Below are 21356 nucleotides of genomic sequence, written 5' to 3'. Positions count from 1 at the left end.
CGTGTAGGTAGGGGTGAAGTGACTATGCATAGACAACAAACAGCAAGCAGCAGCAGTGTACAAAACGGGGGGGTCAATGTAACAGTCCGGTGGCCATTTGATTAATTGTTCAGCAGTCTTAAGGCTTGGGGGTAGAAGATGTTAAAGATCCTTTTGCTCCAAGACTTGGCTGTCCGGTATCGTTTTCTGTGCGTTAGCAGAGAAAACAGTCTATGACTTGGGTGACTGGAGTGTCTTGTCAATTTTATGGGCTTTCCTCTGACACCGATTGCAAGAAGCTTGGCCCCAGTGATGTACAGAGCCGTATGCACCACCCTCTGAAGCGCCTTACGGTCAGATGCTGAGCAGCTGCCACACCAAGCGGTGATGCAACTGGTCAGGATGCTCTCGATGGTGCATCTGAAGAACTTTTTGAGGATCTGGAGACGCATGCCAAATCTTTTCAGTCTCCTGTGGGGGAATAGGCTTTGTGGTGCCCTCTTCATGACTCTCTTGGTGTGTTTGGACCATAATAGTTTGTTGGTGATGTGGACACCAAGGAACTTGGAACTCTCGACCTGCTCCACTACAGCCCCATTGATGTTAATGGGGGCCTGTTCGGCCCACCTTTTCCTGTAGTCCACGATCAGCTCCTTGTCTTGCTCACATTGATGAAGAGGTTGTTGTCCTGGCACCACACTGCCAGTTCTCTGACCTCCTCCCTATAGCCTGTCTCATCGTCCACCTGGGAGCGGCCCGTCAAAGTGCAGGATCCAGTTACAGAGGGAGGTGTTTAGTCCCAGGGTCCTTAGCTTAGTGATGAGCTTCGTAGGCACTATGGTGTTGAACGCTGAGTTGTAGTCAATGAACAGCATTATCACATAGGTGTTACTTTTGTCCAGGTGGGAAAGGGCAGTGGGGAGTGCGATTGAGATTGTATCATCTGTGGATCTGTTGGGCTCAAGATGGAAGTGGTCAGATGATTCGGATGCTACCCTAGAGGACTGTTTTGCTAGCACAGACTGGAATATGATCCGGATTGAGGAGTATACCACCTCAGTCATCGGTTTCATCAATAAGTGTGAAATGCTTGAGCAATGGATTAGGCAGGCTTCTGAAGGGTGAGGATATGGCATGTGGGGTTTTGCAATGGGAAAACTCCTGTTCTCTAATATTCTGTGTCATGATTTATGACAAGCGTTATCATGGTTGACTTCAATGTACTGTACAGATGTACGATCTTAATTTGATCACTCTTTTGTTGCTGAGAATTTAAACTTGTTATGTCTGAGTTTTTAAAAAGGCTTTGAAATTTCAGACTTGAATTCTCTAACAAAAAATGTATCAACCCCTACGAAAATGTCCATTCATTATAATGCACATAATAATTTCCATGTCCTGTTGCTGCAGGATTATATTCATGCTATAGCAAACTGACTAAAAGGAAGATCCTACATCTGTACTGTATTTCCATTATGGCTACTATGACTACAATGGCATTTTGATGTTGGGCGATTAGGCCTGGCTCATCGGCATTCCAATTCATCCCAAAGGTGATAGGTTTGAGGTCAGGGCTCTGTGCAGGCCAGTCAAGTTCTTCCAGACTGAAGAACTGACTGATCTCGACAAACCATTTCTGTAAAGACCTCGCTTTGTGCACGGCATTGTCATGCACGGGTATTCCCCAAACTGTTGCCACAAAGTTGAAAGAACAAATTGTTTGGATTGCCATTGTATGCTGTAGCATTAAGATTTTTCTTCACTGGAACTAAGGGGCTTAGCCCGAACCATGAAAAGCCCCAGGCCATTATTCCTCCTCCACCAAACATTACAATTGGCACTATGCATACGGACAGGTAGCATTCTCCTGGCCAAACCCAGATTTATCCGTCAGGCTGCCAGAAGGTGAAGTGTGATTCATCACTCCAGAGAACGTGTTTCCACTGCTCTAGAGTCCAATGGCGGTGAGCTGTACACCACTCCAACCAACGCTTGGCATTGTGCATGGTGATCTTAGGCTTGTGTGTGGCTGCTCGGCCATGGAAACCCATTTCATTAAGCTCCCAACAAACTTTTCTTGTACTGACGTTGCTTCCAGCTTCAGCTCACCCTCGAAGTTCGTTTGGTCATGAAATCGTGAAATCACATCACTTTGGTCGTGCAATCACATCACTGTCTGGAATCGGTAACAAAGCTGCTATGTGTGGATGTTGACGGAGGAAAACTTGCACGTTTTAAAGTTCTACCCAGAGAGACTGGATTTCCTGCTTGAGATAGAAGTTGCCTCTAACCACAGATCTAGGATAAGATCACCCCAACCCTGAATCCTATCCTTAACCATAAGCAGGGTAGACCCTGGACCAATGGTTAGGGTGTACTATGCAAACAGCTGTGTTTTATGAATTGAAATCTGGTTCCAAAGTATTTCAGGCACTTACAGTTTAAGCTCCATAGAATGACATCTCTGCCATTGCATTAGCTCAGCACTTAAACTCTATCATTGTTATAGATAGATAATGCCAGGGTTTGGATTGCACTGAGGGGGCTTTGCGTTATCTATCTTCCTGCAGAATAGCATAAACCATTAATTCAAGTAGCCAGAGTTAGCCAAAAATGCCATTGGAATTCTGTGGGTTTTGGTGTGTATTTTTGCAGTGAAGTGAGCTACATACTGTATCAGGATCGACTGTTGTATGTGACAGTATGTTTGTGTAGATAAGTCATCAACATAGCACTTTCTCCATTGTTGTCCTTTGAGTACTGTACCTCACGATTGCACTTTATTAAGGAGGAGAACTTGGTTACTGTTGGGCCCAGGTCGAAAATATTGATGCAAAAGATGAGAAACGCAATAAATAAGGGTGCTTAGGGGAAAAAATGTTACGCCGTTTTGAAGAAAAAAGTTGAGGAAAGGACGAGGATTGGTTATTTCCACACTCATTTTATGCCACTCTCTCTCCATCCCCAACCAATGAGGTTTCAGACACATAAGTGGGTAGCAATTCTGATGTAAAGGGCATGCACTGTTGATGTAGCCAAGTGCAATGTACAGTATAGAAATGAATTGTATAGAATTGCACCTCAGCTTAGAAATACTTGACCCGTGACATCACAGGCTTCACGCTGCACTGTAAGCTGATTTTTGTTACACGCCACTGTTTTTTGGATGTCTTTTCAACATTTTAATGAACATTTTATGCTGTTATTTTACCGATATCTTGTAATAACCATGTATCTCTTGGCTTTGTGTTCCCTGTTTTGCTGAAACCATTGTGAAGAGGAACGATACTACTGTATTTCTGAAATGGCATAACCACATACAGCCTTCTTATTTGGTCTTCTCAATGAGTAGGATCTTATGTTTTCTTTTATGATTGCTTTTGTGAATGCGCTAAAGGGCTACGCTTACAGAAATATGCACCAGTTTTACTTTTGCCAAGCTTTGCATTTACTTAACAGCACTAAGAAGCAAGCAAGCATCCCTCTCTGAATGTCGCCTCTGTCTCTGATTTAAAAACGATAACTGTTCCGTCTGTTCATTTCTCACTGCTTGGTTAAACGATTTGTGTTTTGTGTATAGCATCATGTAACGAGCACTACTCAGTGAATGTACTGAGAGTGCAAGCTGCTAACTCCAAACTTATTTTTGCACACATGAAAAATTGTTCCTTGACATTATTGTCAATGATATTAAAAAAATATTGTTTTTGTACTTTTTTGTCCGTTCTCGGCAAAACAAATCTCGCCATAATTACTCTCAATCAAAACAGGATGACGAATGTTGTCACTGAACTCGGAAAATAACGCAGGCAATTTTGAAATGTACTTGCAGAGTGATTGGATTGTGCAAGACTGTTTTCATACTTCTAACATTATTTGCATGATATATAATAATATCAAACCTCTGCCTGTAAATGTATAGTACGGTCATTCTATGAAATGAATGCCTTTTGCGTCCCTTTAGTATTTTAAGTAGAAATTGTACACCAATGGGCCTCCCGAGTGACGCAGTGGCCTAAGGCGTCACTACAGACCCGGGTTCGATCCCAGGCTGTGTCACAGCCGTCCGTGACCAGGAGACAGATGAGGCGGCCTACAATTGGCGTCGTCCGGGTTTGGGGAGGGTTTGGCCGGACGTGATTTCCTTATCCCATTGCGCACTAATGACTCCTTGTGGCGGACCGGATGCCTGCAAGCTGACCTCGGTTGCCAGCTGGACTCTGTTTCCTCCCACACATTGGTGCGGAAGGCTTCCGGGTTAAGCGAGCAGTGTGTCAAGAAGCAGTGCGGCTTGGCAGGGTCGTGTTTCGGAGGATGCATGGCTCTTGACCTTCGCCTCTCTTGAGTCCGTAGTGGAGTTGCAGCGATGGGACAAGACTGTAACTACCAATTGGAGGTAAAAGTACAAAATAAAATAATAATAATAATTGTGCACCAATATTGAATTCTAAAAGCCTGTTATATTCAATGAAGTACCATTTAATATAGCCAACATGGACAATTCAATAAATCTGTTTTTATAATATGAATAAAGACTTGCTAAAGTGCCAGAATTTTGAAAGATCCCATCTCAAGTTTTTCAGAGTTTTGGAAGATTTTAACCAACATAACCCCAAAAATTCCAAAGTCTTCATCATTGTAATGCTATAGTTACGTTGTTGCATTGACAAAGTCATTTCTGAAAGATTATTATATATGTCGTGATTTGTGATTAATTTACATCTGTCCCTCATTTTAAAGGTCAACCCTGTTAACCAAACTCTCGTTTTGATATGGTGAAACTATTCATTCTTAATTCTAGAAGTCAAATCATAGTGTGAAAGCAGGTGAGCTGATTCTGCTCATTTTGACAATTCTCTAGCAAAACACGTCAACCCTTTTATAAAATAGGTGAAATCAAAAGTTTTGTTTGACCAAGGTATACTACTCAAAGGGCACCCAATTAGTGGAACGTACTGGCCTCACTCACCTGTGGGGAAACCACCTGTGGTTACCCCATTGGCTCACAGCAAAAACGTGACCTTTTTCAAACGCACTTTTCTTGTCTGCTTGTTTTAGTCAATTACAAAACTACATTTAAGAAAAGTACAATATGTCTAAAGATGACTTTTCAACATTGCCTGCGTTTCCACTGCTTAGAAAAAAACGTTATATTGTAGGTCTTTCCTCATGACCCTTTTCATGACTGTCTTAGGAGCCATGTGAGTGAGTGCTAGCTAGCTATCAACCGTAACATTAAGATAGCCAGACCAACAACACAAACAAATGGACTATACAGCTACAAGTAGTGAGTGGAGTTACAAACAGACTATATTTAACAGGTTAACTGTCTTACCTGTGAGGAAATGTTTTCCATACACACAGCTATGTGTAGCATACTTGGACACTGGCACCCCACATTTCATACATGGACACTGGCACCCCACATTTCATACTTGGACACTGGCACCCCACATTTCCCATGCCAAATAGCTCTTCTCGCAGGCTTTTCCCTACATGGGAGCATTGCGAACCATAGATCTGGATTTTACCTGGTTACATTGAACAACACAGCAGCTTTTCAGCATGTTTTGTTATTTCTGTATAACAAAAAATCAACAATGAAGTTGGCTCTTTTACAATGGGGGTCAATTGGAAAGAATGTTTGTTTCCCCCAATTTGTGGTCGTGCAATTCCTTATTATGTGAATATTGACTCGGAGTATACTCACGGATCAAAAATGTATTTCAAGGTGCAGCGAAGAGGGACTAGCATTTTCACAAAACTATGTACTTCGCACCTTCTTATTTTAATTTCTCAGATAAGTTAAACATATTCAGTTCACGTCACTGATACATGAGCATATCTTCCATATGTTCTGCATATCCTGTCCTATAGTCTGAAAAATGACTTGTTCCGCAAGGCTGGGTGTCCAACCTATTGTAAATGGATAGCATTATAAGTTGAGAAATCTGCTGCGAAATCCACAGGACATGGGCAAAGTGTCTTGTGAAATATTGTAAAGTGTTTATTGTGGCAGAAATCCCTTTTAGCCATGGGCTAAGAGTGATTGAAAATGCCATAGATGTGATACTTGTTTAACATATCACAACATTACACAAAGCCACTGCACTGTAAAGTACACTGTATGCTCAGAAAGCCCCTTAACCCTCAGCCTTTCAAGCTGAGTTAATACAAAAGCATGATGTGGTCTTGTATACAATTATTATCTTGAATTGCAGAGTTATATTTGTCAATGATAGCCTAGAATTTGAAAATGTTTTCAGTCTATAAGTCTTTAAGTGTTTAATGAATTGAATATTTTATGCATCTCCTTAAGGGAAATTGGCTGAAAATGAAGATGTACTGTAAAACTTAAATGAAATGCAGTCTCAAATAGCCACGTGTACCTTTTAATAGCCGGGCAACGGCACACATTTCAACAAAAAACCACCTGTTTCAAATAAACGTTGGGTGTGTAAATTATAACACATTAGTGCAGGAAATGAATACATGGAATAAAATGCGCCTGTTGTGTTCAGGGATGTAGGCTAGAGCTCTGCTACCCGACCTGAGCCCGATGGGCCTTGACATTATACATTGGGTTAGTGCTGGGTAGGGCCTGTTTTCTCATCAATAATTACGGTACGGGTAGGCCGCGGGTATCACTAAATTGATCATTAACATTTTGAAGCTGAGCTATTTGCCTCTGCTCTGCTGCACAGTACCTATCATGGTGTCAGAAGTGCTTCAACCTCGTCAAATATAAGACAAGAACATTGTTCAGTGTGCAGGAGAGATTTTTGTCAAATCGTTGTAAATGAGTGAGCATTCATCTTCATATTTGGAAACAGAGGGCTCGTGAGATAGTAGAAGGTACTGTATGATATAATTGTGAAAGAAATAAGTAGTAGTCAGTATAACTGCAGTATTTGTCAAGCGTGATCCGTGAGTGTCTTTTAGATGTACGATATACTGTATATACATGTGTGAGCATTTTTTGTATCACAATACAATTGTACAGTCTGCTTGTAATATTTACAGGTAAAAAGCATGTATTTTAAACTTTTTGTAAATCAACTAAACATATATATATATATACACACATACATACATACAACTCAATAAATGTTCAATTCCCAGTGGGCAAAACTGGATCAAATTATGTATTTTTAACTTTAAAACAGATTGAAAATATGTACTTTTAACCAGTTTACCTACTGAGTTCTCAGTTAATCTGTAGTAGCATGCAAGATAGTTGGTTTTAGTGTGTATATACTACAGTACTGTATGTCAAATCTTTATGAAGGGAAACACTTGAAAATCACAAGATATTGGAGTGTCTCTCGAAAAGGGAATACTCTTCAATGCATTTTTGTGCCTTTTCTATCAATGTATGTAATCTAGACAATCTTTAAAAGCCTGTGTATAACCCAAAAAACATAAAATCATTTGGGGAAACAATTTTGTCCCTCGTTTCGTTCTTTATGAAGTTATCCTGTTCACATTACATAATCTTGGGTGTTTTCCCAGTTTTGTCCTCATTTACATCATGTGACGTGAGCCATATCTTCCCAAATACTTATTGTTTTATATTTTTTGACAATATTTCCAGCATGCCTCTTGTTCCAAGTGCAAAAGTAATTATTTAATTATTTAATCTTTTGTAGGTGATCATGTCTCCGACTGAGCACAATGGCCTATCTCAGCCTTGTCCAGACTTCAGGACCAAGGGCCAGCTGGACGAGAAGGAGCATTTCCACATCCTTCCCCAGCTCCAGGTCAAGCGTGCCGACTTCCTCACCGTCATGCTGACCGGCACCCTTCCTCAGCGGCGAACCTTCACAGCAGCTCTGCCGGCAGAGAACGAGGTCCAGGAGCCCCAGGGCCCGCGAGACGATGACGTGACCAAGAGTGAGTCGAACAGCGAGGCCAGCCAAAAAAGCACAGAGCGGAGCCAGGATGGGGCCCCTAATACCCTCATGGCCGAGGATGGTCCCAGGGGCCCCCGGGAACCCGCCACAGATGCTGACCCTGACTTGGAAGACGGCTCCAAGACCCTGGTTCTGTTCTCGCCAGGGGATACCCGGAAGTCTCCATCCACTGGGGGAGAACACGTCCTGCTGGAGGTTGACTTTGGGACGCCGTCTTCCTCTACCCCTAGGAACGATATGCCTCTGGTGGGTGCGGGCAGCCAGCCAGAGCTCTCCTTCACACTGAGGTCAGACTTGAGGCCATCCACCCCAATCGCCCCCGCGTCTCCCCCCTTCACCAAAGTCGAGCAAACCTTTGTCCACATCGCCGAGACTTCCCACTCTAACGTCATGTCTTCCAGATGTCAGACCGCAAAGGAAAGCAGCGACCGCTGCAACCTCTCGGCCGTTACCCCGGAGACCTCACCATGGGAAGGAGACTCCCATGATCAGACTGTACATGTTGAACAGGGTGAGGAATCCCAGCGTCTTTCCAGAAAGCCCCAAGTCCATTCTATCCAAGACGTGACCCTGGAGAAGGGTGTCACTCGCACCAAACCAGACGACCGCCCACCGCTGGTTTTCGTTAAATCCTTGGAGCCTGTCCCAGAAGCCATGTCGCCCATTCTGGAACACAAAACTCTCTCTGCATATCCCAACAATGGGGCATTGTCTACCGAAGGTGTTGCCGAGTCCAACGCTGGATTACCGTTTCCCGCACTCAGGCAGAGGATCAAAAGCCGCATCCCGGTTCTACTATCTGAAGAGGACACAGGCTCAGAGCGTTCAGCCTCACTCTCTGCCCGAGCGCGACTACGGAAGAGAGCCCGGCAACTGGACCTGGCACGTCTGGTGGTGCAGAAGCAGCAGGGCCGCTGGATGAGGCTACCCTCGGGGACATCCTCCTCGTTGTCCTCTGGCGATGGGAGGGCCTCCGAGACGCTCTCCACCACCGGCTCGGAGGAAGACACCCACGCCTCTGATGAGTCCCTGGCCAGGAGGAGCTCATGTCTGAAGGCCAGGGCAGGGGCTGGGGGGGACCAGAGCCATACAGAGTGGCGCAGCAGAATCCCCAGGCCCGTCACCCCCATCAAGAGGCCCTCGGGGCGGCTGGTGGCCGCCGTGGCCTCCCCTCTCGCGTTGCCAGGATCGGGCATTTGTAGAGATGCATCCACCTTTGGTAATGGGTAAGTAGTCTTCACAACATCATGTTTGCAAACATAACATTATAACATTGTATGGCTCATTGGTTCCCACAGTAAATGAAAAGATCCTTGATTGTTTTACTATAATTTATGAAAACACTTCTTTACAGTGCCAAATATCAAGAGTTAGCCATTGCCAAAGACGGTCTGATTTCTGTCGTTTATGACCTAAACTTAATTTGATTGGTTGAACGGTGTCATGTTCTTTAAAGTTTTGTTATGATTTTTGTAAAAACACTTAAATGATGACTCATCAAAGGTTTCCGGGAGGAAGAAGTAACTCTTATTCCACTTATTCTTATTTCAGACTCCAAGTTCAGAAAATAGGACTGAGCACTCTCCAGACCCAGAGGCGGTCTAAACCTCTGCAGACTGGCTCCTCCTCCTGTCCGAGGCCATGTCCTGTCCCCGCCCAGCCCTGCGGCAGCCCCCGTATGCCCCTGCGCTGTGTTTTCATGACCCGACGCAGCCTAAGCACCTCCCACTGCAGGACAGACAGCCCCTCCCCCCAACGTGTCCTTCCAACTAGACAGCCCCTCTCTGTCCGGCCCACAACTGCCCCTCCGCTCCGGCCCAGGGCTAATACTACTACCACCACCATGAAACAGGCCAACTCACAGGTCCGCTTTACCCAGGCGTTCACCACTATGCCTGCCAGAAATCGAGCCAAATCCACAGGTCCTGCCAAAGCGAAACAAAGCAGAGAGGACAAGATGGCTTCCTCGAGATAGTAAACAGATTCACTGGGATGAAACGCACACGCTTCTCTGTTGTCCTCAGAGAGACTCAATGCCTCAAAAAGCTCCAGGCCGACCCCAAAGTAAGACTGACGCGGTTTACCATCTTTTTTTAATCTTTCAATTACCTTCTTTGATTAAAATCATGTACCTCTACTAACTAGACCATGAAAACAACATTTGTTCCGTATTAGCACGGAACGATCTTCATGAGCTTCCAGTCAAAGAACTTTTAGTCAATGTCACTGAGGAGCGATGCTACCATGCTGCTCTGTGTACGCTGTTCACTGGTGCATTGTATACATTTTCCTTTTCTTTCTGAGGTTGAACATTTCTTTAGGTTTGTGGATTTTGCATCCTATATGCAAGAAATGTATTTGAACAAAGTCGGTCGTCATGACCCCTTTGCAAGTCAAGTTGCAGTCTTTCTCAACACACAAATGTCTCACACCGGTATACTAAGTTATCATCAACAATATCCTGCTCACTTTACATTGCATGGTATAGATATCACAAACACTTTTGATAAGTTGAATAATGTTAAGGAAATGTACGAAAGTCTCAATCTTCCAATGGTCTGACGCGATAACCAATTCTGATAGAATGCAAAGGCCACAGTCATTCCCAACTCTGGTCAGATGTGTTAAAAGAGGAAGGTTGGATTATGGGGTAAATTACTGCCGATATTAAGCGAATGCAGAAGTAATATTGCTGGCCTCCTTGTTAGCGTGTGACAATGGGCATGCGTTATATCATTCTATTTTTGGGGTATTTGATTATATATACATTCCGAAGACGTGTATATAATATGATAATTTCTTGAAAAAGACGTCTTTATTTTTTATCTTGTGAAAACAACCTGTATATTTTGCCTTTCCTCTGCTGTTGAACAACATTGGCAAATATGCCTGTTTTTTTACGCATGAGGAAAAATAAGGTTAACTTTGAACGATAGATACCTGCCTTTTAATGTTCTGACAATGAAATTAATTGTGGATCATTGGAACCCATGTTTTGTGTTTGTATTGGGTAAATGAAACCTACAATTGCAGGGCACTGAGCTAAAGTAAAATCATGGTCATGTGGATTGACTATCTCCTGTTTCCTTTCTACACTGTTTGTCAGATATAACCATCACCCCTAGAACGGACTGCTTCTTGTTTTCCTCTTCTTCTAATCAGAGACTGATTCACCAGGTGAACACCAGATGAGGGCAATAAAGTACCAGGGTGAAACAAAAAGCAGAAGTGTTTCGGGCCCTCTAGTACTGGAACGGAACTGTCCTTGGCAACTGAATAGGTCTGAACGTTTTACTTATCAGGGTGAATTGACTCTGACACATTTTTGAAGTGTTTTCACAAATTTAGGTCATTTTATTTTCAAGAGGTAAAGTTACAGTACAGACGTGTACAAAAATGTTTCGCACAGACACACACACACACACATTTCTCCTCACAATGGTAAGTCCAGTCTCTCCCTGGTTTAGGGTCAGGCAGCATTTCTAATTGTCTGTCTACAATCGTTAAGGCCAGGGGTGAAAATGTTTATTATTTTCCATATCGGAATATTCCTGAGCAAGTACATAACCCACATTTGAATAATATTAATGCTATTAAATCATATTTGATCCATCCCGACAGGAAGCAATAGATTACATAAATAATACAAGTTATGCGCATAGGACTATGTTTCATTGCAGTGCATTACTGTGCTGAGAATAATGGTCTCTTGGAGTTGCCCTTTAAATTCTGTTATACATGCACTGAAAGCTGAGCCTATGAGTCCTGAGAGATATCCAGTAGAAGGGAGGCCTCCCTTTCTCACCGCCCCCTCTTGTTCAACGCAAGCACATGAGATGGCATATGGTCTCTCCCTCCCTACCACGAGGCTGTGAGATGTCTCCCTGAGGTTGACGTATTGTAAAAAGGTCAATAAAAAAGTATTACATCCAAAATGAATATGAGGTAAGGCGTGGTGGAATAGTGAGTATGTTTACATCCACAGTATGACATTAGGCCGAGTAAGATGTTTACATGTCTATCTTAACCAGCGTCAGGTCATAATCGAATTAAGCATACGCGTATTAAAACACCTGGATTTATTTTGCAATCTTTCAAATGATTAGGACATGTAAACACCTTAATCGGCGTTCCAGCGGTATATTTGATCTGCACATGTGCTAGCACCAGCAGTGCGAGCCTCCCTCTTTCGTGTGAGTGAAGTGAGTTCGAAAAAACTGAAAGTATGCATCTTCGAAATAGTTTTCACATACCTTTTGTATGTGAACTCAGAATCAAACGGGTTTCCCAAAAATAACATGGTCACGGTGGTTATTTTGATTGGCGATTTTCTGACAGTCATCAAAGTCCCATCAAGTAGCCTGATTTAAGATGGTTCCATGTAAACAGGATTATTAGCGAAATCCTTGATCTTGCAAAGCATGTAAACGTATTAATCAAACTATTAGTGTATCTCGTGAGTGTATGTAAACGTACCAAGTGAGAGCAGAGAGAGGTCATGTGATGATTTACGTCAATGCAAATCTAAATACCGGAATACAGGACTTGAGTGAATGAATTTGGGAAATATTGTTGGCTGGGTTAGCTTATAAACCAAAGATACTGGAGAGTTGGCAGTGTGGTATCATGTTGACCAGAGGGTATCCTACAAAGCAAGCTAGATCTACTCAGGGTTTTCTAAAGCTTCACATTCAGTTAGCTTCATATTCCAACCCAGGCTTCATCCATACGACAACTGTGGATATTGCTCGTCCGCCTGCGGCTATTTCTAGCAGACTTGTAACTGCGCGTGCATGTAGCACATGGCTAGTCGAGCGCCGAACTCTAAACTGAGACAATGCCCTGAAACATTTTCATTTGTGCCGAAATCAAAATGAAACGTTTTTTGTCAAGCAAATAATGCGTTGACCAGTAATTTTTACCTTTATTTAACTAGGCAAGTCAGTTAAGAACAAATTCTTATTCTCATTGACGGCCTCGGAACAGTGGGTTAACTGTGTGTTCAGGGGCAGAACGAAGGATTTGTACCTTGTCAGCTTGGGGGTATGAACTTGCAACCTTCCGGTTACTAGGCCTATGCTCTAACCACTAGGCTACCCTGCCGCCCCAATGCCTGAGATAAACTCAGTGTTGACCAAAGTTACTTCGCTAACTCCTCACCCACGCTTGCTAAATAAATACTGTAGGAAAGTGGCTTTGTGTGTTGTGCCCGGCCCACGATTTCCGTGAATCTGATTGGTCAAGACATGCAAAGACCCCGCAGCAGCACTCCCATGTGAAGGACAGATCATCTTTGCCTGAGTTGACAAATCATGAGGCAAATCGGTTAAAAAATAGCATTTTTCCCCTCTTTTTAATGCTTTGCGTCAATATATTTTATTAAACAAAATAAAAAGGGGTGTGGCAAATGTCACCTCGCACATTTTCCTGCAGCCCTGACTGAACTTGGAGACAACAAAGAATGATAAAGATCAAGGAGAGTGAATAGTGAGATCGTAACTGTCACGGTTCATGAATCCACTGCCTCCCTCTCTCTTTCTCTTTCTCTCTCTCTCTCTCTCTCTCTCTCTCTCTCTCTCTCTCCCGTGTTTGTGTGGGCGTGGTTCCCAATCTCGGCCTGATTGTCTGCGCCAGCTGGAACCACTTATCTTCGTACTCACACTGCTATCAGGCAAAGCGGCTCTTTGGGGAACGGCGGTGTGGGCGAACCAGGACCCATGCTGCACCTCTTTCCAGACACTCTCTGAGGAGATGAGAACGGTCTTCGATCGGGCCGTGGCGGGTAGGGAGGCAGCCAGACTACTCGCTGACCTTCGCCAAGGAGACCGTTCAGTATCGGAATACTCCATCCAATTCCGCACTCTGGCCGCAGAGTGTCAGTGGAACGAGGAGGCGCAGTGGGACATGTTCCTGCATGGGCTGGAGGACCGGATCCAGAAGGAGATTTATGTTCTGGACCTTCCCAGGAGTTTAAATGGACTAGTGGAACTAGCCTTGAGGGTCGACGCTCGTCTGAGTCGTATTGGCCGCCGAGCATGCCCTAACAGACCGTATAACAACACGGAGGGCTGGCATGCCAGCGGCGGGAACACGGCCAGTTCAGCCTCCGCTCACGAACCCATGCAGCTGGGGAGAGCTCGCCTCTCCCGGGAAGAGAGGGAGGCGGAGATCCCAAGGACTCTGTCTCTACTGTGGTAGAGCGGGCCACTTTATCCACTCCTGCCCGGTAAAAGATCAGGCCCGGTAGTAAACATGAGGCTACTATCGGGTGGTGTCACCACAGAGAAGACCTCATCATCTACTCTCCTCCCGGTAAGACTAAGATGGGCCACCCACACGCACGACACCCAAGCCTTACTGGACTCAGGAGCAGAGGGTAATTTCATGGACTTCAAGCTCGCTCACAAACTCCAGATCCCTATCACCTCACCCACGCACAAGATATCCGTCAACGCTCTCAATGGTCAAGAACTCCCCAACATTTCTCACACCACTGAACCTATCACACTCATCACTTCTGGCAATCACACTGAGACACTATCATTCCTACTCATGGACTCACCCCTTGCACCATTAGTTCTCGGCCACCCTTGGCTCACCCAACACAACCCCAGAGTTGACTGGGGTCATAACTCTATATCCATGTGGAGTAACAAGTGTCTTGAGTCCTGTTTAGTGTCTGCTTGTTCGTCTGTGTCTGATTCTGTGTTTCTAGAGGAGGCAGTGGATTTGTCTAACGTGCCCGTTGAATACCTCGACCTGAAGGAGGTGTTCAGTAAGTCCCGTGCTGCTTCTCTTCCTCCGCATCGTCCCTATGACTGTGCAATAGAATTATTGCCAGGTGAGTCTCCGCCTAAAGGCAAGTTATATTCACTCTCTGTTCCTGAGAGGGAGGCTATGGAGAGATACATCTCTGGTTCTCTGGCATCTGGATTCATTCGTCCTTCCTCTTCTCCAGCGGGGCGGGGTTCTTCTTTGTGGGGAAGAAGGACGGATCTCTGAGTCCTTGCATTGATTACCGTGGGTTGAATGACATCACAGTGAAGAATACCTATCCCTTACCGTTGATGTCCTCAGCCTTTGAAAGGTTACAGGGAGCATCCGTGTTCACTAAGTTGGATTTACGTAATGCATATCATTTGGTTCGCATAAGGGAGGGGGACGAATGGAAGACCGCGTTTAACACCCCCAGAGGGCACTTCGAATATTTGGTCATGCCTTTTGGGCTATCCAACTCCCCAGCGGTTTTCCAGGCACTCGTCAATGACGTGCTGAGAGATATGATTGATCAGTTCATATATGTTTACCTGGATGACATACTGATTTTTTCTTCTTCTCTCCAGGAACACGTTCAGCACGTCAGACGAGTGCTTCAGAGGTTGTTGGAGAATGGACTTTTTGTCAAGGCGGAGAAATGCATTTTTCATGCACAATCCGTTCCATTCCTAGGTTACATCGTCTCGACTGAAGGTATTCGCATGGATCCTGACAAGGTTAAGGCTGTGGTGAATTGGCCAAGCCCAGATTCCCTTAAGGCCCTACAGAGGTTTCTGGGATTCGCCAATTTCTACCGGCGTTTCGTTCGCAACTTTAGCCAGATAGTCGCTCCTCTTACCGCCTTAACCTCCCCCAGAGTGACGTTCAGGTGGTCCGATACAGCCGAAGCTGCATTCGCCAAACTCAAGAGCCGCTTTGTTTCGGCTCCCATCCTCATATCTCCCGATCCCTCGCGTCAGTTCGTGGTGGAGGTGGACGCTTCAGAGGTGGGGGTAGGTGCGGTACTTTCCCAACGTTCCTCTTCTGACGACAAGATGCACCCTTGCGTGTTCCTTTCCCATCGGTTATCACCTGCGGAACGCAACTACGACATTGGCAACAGAGAGTTGTTGGCAGTGAATTTAGCACTGGAGGAGTGGCGCCATTGGTTAGAGGGTTCGGGGGTACCTTTTATAGTTTGGACCGATCACAAAAATTTGGAATATATCAGAACCGCCAAGGGACTCAACTCCAGGCAGGCGCGGTGGGCACTCTTTTTCGGACGTTTTGACTTCTCTCTCTCGTATCGCCCGGGTTCCAAGAATGTCAAACCCGATTCCCTTTCTCGCATTTTTGACCATTCCGAACGCCCATCCACTCCCGAGTGCATCCTACCCGGGACCCTAGTGGTCTCCACACTCACATGGGAGGTTGAATCGAGGGTCAAAACGGCCTTAGAAGGGGTAACGCCTCCGCCCGGTTGCCCGCCTAATCGGTTGTTTGTGCCGGAGGGGTGTCGGTCCGATGTTATTCGGTGGGGGCACTGCTCCAACGTAGCGTGTCATCCAGGAGTCAGCCGCACTAGCTTTTTGGTTAAGCAACGCTTTTGGTGGCCACTGATGGCTCGTGACATTCACAGTTTTGTCTTGGCTTGCTCGGTTTGTGCCACTGGGAAGACTTCTAATCGACCCCCAGATGGGTTACTCCAACCGCTGTCGGTCCCTTCGAGACCCTGGTCCCACATCGCACTAGATCTTGTTACCGGCCTCCCGCCCTCCCAGGGCAAGACGGTTGTTTTGACCGTGGTGGACCGGTTCTCGAAGGCGGCTCATTTTATTCCCTTGCCTAAATTACCATCTGCCAAGGAGACAGCGGTAACTGTCGTGGATCACGTCTTTCGCTTACATGGCCTGCCGATGGACGTAGATTCTGACCGGGGGCCCCAATTTGTGTCCAAGTTTTGGCAAGAGTTTTGTAGGTTACTGGGAGCGAGTGTCAGCCTGTCTTCAGGGTTTCATCCCCAGAGCAACGGTCAAACGGAGAGGGCCAACCAAGATTTGGAGAGAGTGTTGATTTGGAGAGAGATGTTTGGTTTCTAAGAATCCCTCTTCCTGGAGTCAACAACTCTCTATGGTTGAGTACGCTCACAATTCGTTGCCAGTGGCAGCCACGGGTCTCTCTCCGTTTGAGTGTAGTTTAGGTTACCAGCCACCTATCTTTCCCAGTACGGAGTCCGAGGTCACTGTTCCCTCCGCTCACGCTTTCATCCAGAGGTGCCGTCATGCATGGAGCAGAGCCCGTGAGACTCTTCTCCGGGTGGGGGCGCGCACCAAGGCTAAGGCCGATCGCCACCAGTCGAAGCCTCCGGTATACGTCGTTGGCCAAAGAGTGTGGCTTTCTACTAAGAACATTCCACTCCGATCCGTTTCTAACAAGCTTGCCCCCAAATTTATCGGCCGTTCAAAGTCACCAGGATCATTTGTCCGGTGGCGGTCCGGCTCAAGCTTCCTCCGGCGTATAGGAGAATTCATCCTACCTTTCATGTGTCTAAAATAAAACCTGTGTTTCAGGCACGCATTAACCCGCCGGTCCCGGTTCCCCCGCCGCCACGACTTGTTGATGGGGAACCCACCTTTTCTGTCAATCGTATTTTGGACTCTAGAAGGAGGGGACGCGGATTCCAGTACCTGGTGGACTGGGAGGGTTACGGTCCGGAGGAGAGAAGTTGGGTGCCTGCTAGGGACATTCTGGATCACTCCCTTATCGATGATTTCAATCGACAGGTAAATTCACCTGGGGGTATTGTCACGGTTCATGAATCCACTGCCTCCCTCTCTCTTTCTCTTTCTCTCTCTCTCTCTCTCTCTCTCTCTCTCTCCCGTGTTTGTGTGGGCGTGGTTCCCAATCTCGGCCTGATTGTCTGCGCCAGCTGGAACCACTTATCTTCCCTTTATATGTTCTGTAACCAGTGTTTCTTGTTGTCAGATCGTTGTTTCTTCCCTGAGGTTGTGTCGTGTGTCCGTGCTCTTCTCTCACCACCCTTGTGTGGATTATCTGCTGTGCTCCTTCCTACCCATCCGGACCCACTCCCCTGGTTTTCTCAGCACGCTATCATCGGAAGATGCGCCCGAGTCCCTGGGTCGGATTCCGTCTGAGTACAGTCTGTCTGTCCTGTTGCTGCTGTAAACTATATTCATTAAACCATCGTTGCTTGCATCTTGCATCCGCCTCTGTATTGTCACAGTAACAAGATTTTACTTTAAAGTTCAAGTTAAAGTTTGAAAAAGAAGCAGTCTATATGAGTTTCAGTCTTACTGTATGATGGCTTCCTCCATCACTCACACTTTCTAGAAATGCTTGTGGTTATAGACAAATCTGAAAAAACATAGTTGTTGGTCTAATAAATTACATGAAAAGAACAAAGGCCTGCACACTGAATATGCACCTAAATACCACCTTAAAAGACAATGTTTTGATCCATACAAGTGCACATATGCATTATCATATATTATAAACTGGTTGGTTTGAGCCCTGAATGCTGGTTGGCTGGCAGCCATGTTATATCAGACTGTATACCACGGGTATGATGAAACATTTATTTTTACTGCCCTAATCACATTGGTAATCAGTTTATAATAGCAATAAGGCACTTCAGATTCACATTTGTGGTATATGGCCAATATGCCACGGCTAAAGGCTGTATCCAGACACTCCACGTTGCATCATGCTTAAGAACCGCCCTTAGCCATGATATATTCACCATGTACCACACCCCCTGTGCCATTGCTTAAATAAACAATATATTCACAGTTCACAATCCACATGACCATTACACCCATCTCAAATTTTGTGCACATATTTGCTTACAACCCTGCGAGTGAGCATTTCTCCTTCGCCAAGATAATCAATCCACCTGACAGGTGTGGCATATCAAGAAGCTGATTAAACAGAAAAATCATTACACAGGTGCACCTTATGCTGGGGACAATTAAAGGCCACTCTGAAATGTTAAGTTGTGTTACAATGCCACAGATGTCTCAAGTTTTGAAGGAGCGTGCAATTGATATGCTGACTGCTGGATTGTCCACCAGAACTGTTGCCAGAGAATTGAATGTAAATTTCTCTACCATAAGCTGCTTCCAAAGTCATTTTAGAGAATTTGGCAGTACGTCCAACCGGCCTCACAACCGCAGACCATGTGTAACCATGCAAGCGTAGGACCTCCACATCCGGCTTCTTCACCTGCGGGATCATCTGAGACCAGCCACCCAGACAGCTGATGAAGCTGAGGAGTATTTTTGTCTGTAATAAAACTCATTCTGATTGGCTGGGCCTGGCTCCCGTGGATGGGCGGCCCTGCCCAGTCATGTGAAATCCATAGATCAGGGCCGAATGAATTTATTTCAATTGACTGATTTCCTTATGAACTGTAACTCAGTAAAATCATTGAAATTGTTGCATGTTGCATGTATATATTTGTTCAGTATAAAATCACATTTTCTAAATCATAGATGGAAGCCAACATACAGTGGGGAGAACAAGTATTTGATACACTGCCGATTTTGCAGGTTTTCCTACTTACAAAGCATGTAGAGGTCTGTAATTTTTTATCATAGGTACACTTCAACTGAGAGACGGAATCTAAAAATCCAGAAAATCATATTGTATGATTTTTAAGTAATTCATTTGCATTTTATTGGATGACATAAGTATTTGATCACCTACCAACCTGTAAGAATTCCGGCTCTCACAGACCTGTTAGTTTTTCTTTACGAAGCCCTCCTGTTCTCCACTCATTATCTGTATTAACTGCACCTGTTTGAACTCGTTACCTGTATAAAAGACACCTGTCCACACACTCAATCAAACAGACTCCAACCTCTCCACAATGGCCAAGACCAGGGAGCTGTGTAAGGACATCAGGGATATAATTGTAGACCTGCACAAGGCTGGGATGAGCTACAGACATTTACATTACATTTAAGTCATTTGGCAGACGCTCTTATCCAGAGTGACTTACAAATTGGTGAATTCACCTTATGACATCCAGTGGAACAGCCACTTTACAATAGTGCATCTAAATCATTTAAGGGGGGGGGTGAGAAGGATTACTTTATCCTATCCTAGGTATTCCTTAAAGAGGTGGGGTTTCAGGTGTCTCCGGAAGGTGGTGATTGACTCCGCTGTCCTGGCGTCGTGAGGGAGTTTGTTCCACCATTGGGGGGCCAGAGCAGCGAACAGTTTTGACTGGGCTGAGCGGGAACTGTACTTCCTCAGTGGTAGGGAGGCGAGCAGGCCAGAGGTGGATGAACGCAGTGCCCTTGTTTGGGTGTAGGGCCTGATCAGAGCCTGGAGGTACTGCGGTGCCGTTCCCCTCACAGCTCCGTAGGCAAGCACCATGGTCTTGTAGCGGATGCGAGCTTCAACTGGAAGCCAGTGGAGAGAGCGGAGGAGCGGGGTGACGTGAGAGAACTTGGGAAGGTTGAACACCAGACGGGCTGCGGCGTTCTGGATGAGTTGTAGGGGTTTAATGGCACAGGCAGGGAGCCCAGCCAACAGCGAGTTGCAGTAATCCAGACGGGAGATGACAAGTGCCTGGATTAGGACCTGCGCCGCTTCCTGTGTGAGGCAGGGTCGTACTCTGCGGATGTTGTAGAGCATGAACCTACAGGAACGGGCCACCGCCTTGATGTTAGTTGAGAACGACAGGGTGATGTCCAGGATCACGCCAAGGTTCTTAGCGCTCTGGGAGGAGGACACAATGGAGTTGTCAACCGTGATGGCGAGATCATGGAACGGGCAGTCCTTTCCCGGGAGGAAGAGCAGCTCCATCTTGCCGAGGTTCAGCTTGAGGTGGTGATCCGTCATCCACACTGATATGTCTGCCAGACATGCAGAGATGCGATTCGCCACCTGGTCATCAGAAGGGGGAAAGGAGAAGATTAATTGTGTGTCGTCTGCATAGCAATGATAGGAGAGACCATGTGAGGTTATGACAGAGCCAAGTGACTTGGTGTATAGCGAGAATAGGAGAGGGCCTAGAACAGAGCCCTGGGGGACACCAGTGGTGAGAGCGCGTGGCGAGGAGACAGATTCTCGCCACGCCACCTGGTAGGAGCGACCTGTCAGGTAGGACGCAATCCAAGCGTGGGCCGCGCCGGAGATGCCCAACTCGGAGAGGGTGGAGAGGAGGATCTGATGGTTCACAGTATCGAAGGCAGCCGATAGGTCTAGAAGGATGAGAGCAGAGGAGAGAGAGTTAGCTTTAGCAGTGCGGAGCGCCTCCGTGATACAGAGAAGAGCAGTCTCAGTTGAATGACTAGTCTTGAAACCTGACTGATTTGGATCAAGAAGGTCATTCTGAGAGAGATAGCGGGAGAGCTGGCCAAGGACGGCACGTTCAAGAGTTTTGGAGAGAAAAGAAAGAAGGGATACTGGTCTGTAGTTGTTGACATCGGAGGGATCGAGTGTAGGTTTTTTCAGAAGGGGTGCAACTCTCGCTCTCTTGAAGACGGAAGGGACGTAGCCAGCGGTCAGGGATGAGTTGATGAGCGAGGTGAGGTAAGGGAGAAGGTCTCCGGAAATGGTCTGGAGAAGAGAGGAGGGGATAGGGTCAAGCGGGCAGGTTGTTGGGCGGCCGGCCGTCACAAGAAGCGAGATTTCATCTGGAGAGAGAGGGGAGAAAGAGGTCAGAGCACAGGGTAGGGC

The 21356-nt window shown here is 45.8% G+C and overlaps 1 protein-coding gene across 1 annotated transcript in view; it reads left to right on the top strand.

Annotated features, from left to right (window-relative positions):
- The window catches only part of ttbk1a (tau tubulin kinase 1a), a 46669-nt gene extending 35709 nt beyond the window's left edge, over positions 1–10960 (top strand). Inside the window, 2 exon segments of the mRNA XM_064965326.1 lie at positions 7629–9118; positions 9444–10960. Coding sequence (XP_064821398.1) covers positions 7629–9118; positions 9444–9867 — 1914 coding nt within the window. The 3' untranslated portion in view covers positions 9868–10960.
- The last annotated feature ends 10396 nt before the right edge of the window (positions 10961–21356 follow it).

Source organism: Oncorhynchus masou, chromosome 5, assembly GCF_036934945.1.
Source record: "Oncorhynchus masou masou isolate Uvic2021 chromosome 5, UVic_Omas_1.1, whole genome shotgun sequence".
NCBI lineage: Eukaryota > Metazoa > Chordata > Actinopteri > Salmoniformes > Salmonidae > Oncorhynchus > Oncorhynchus masou.
This window is presented reverse-complemented; position numbering and strand designations above follow the sequence as displayed.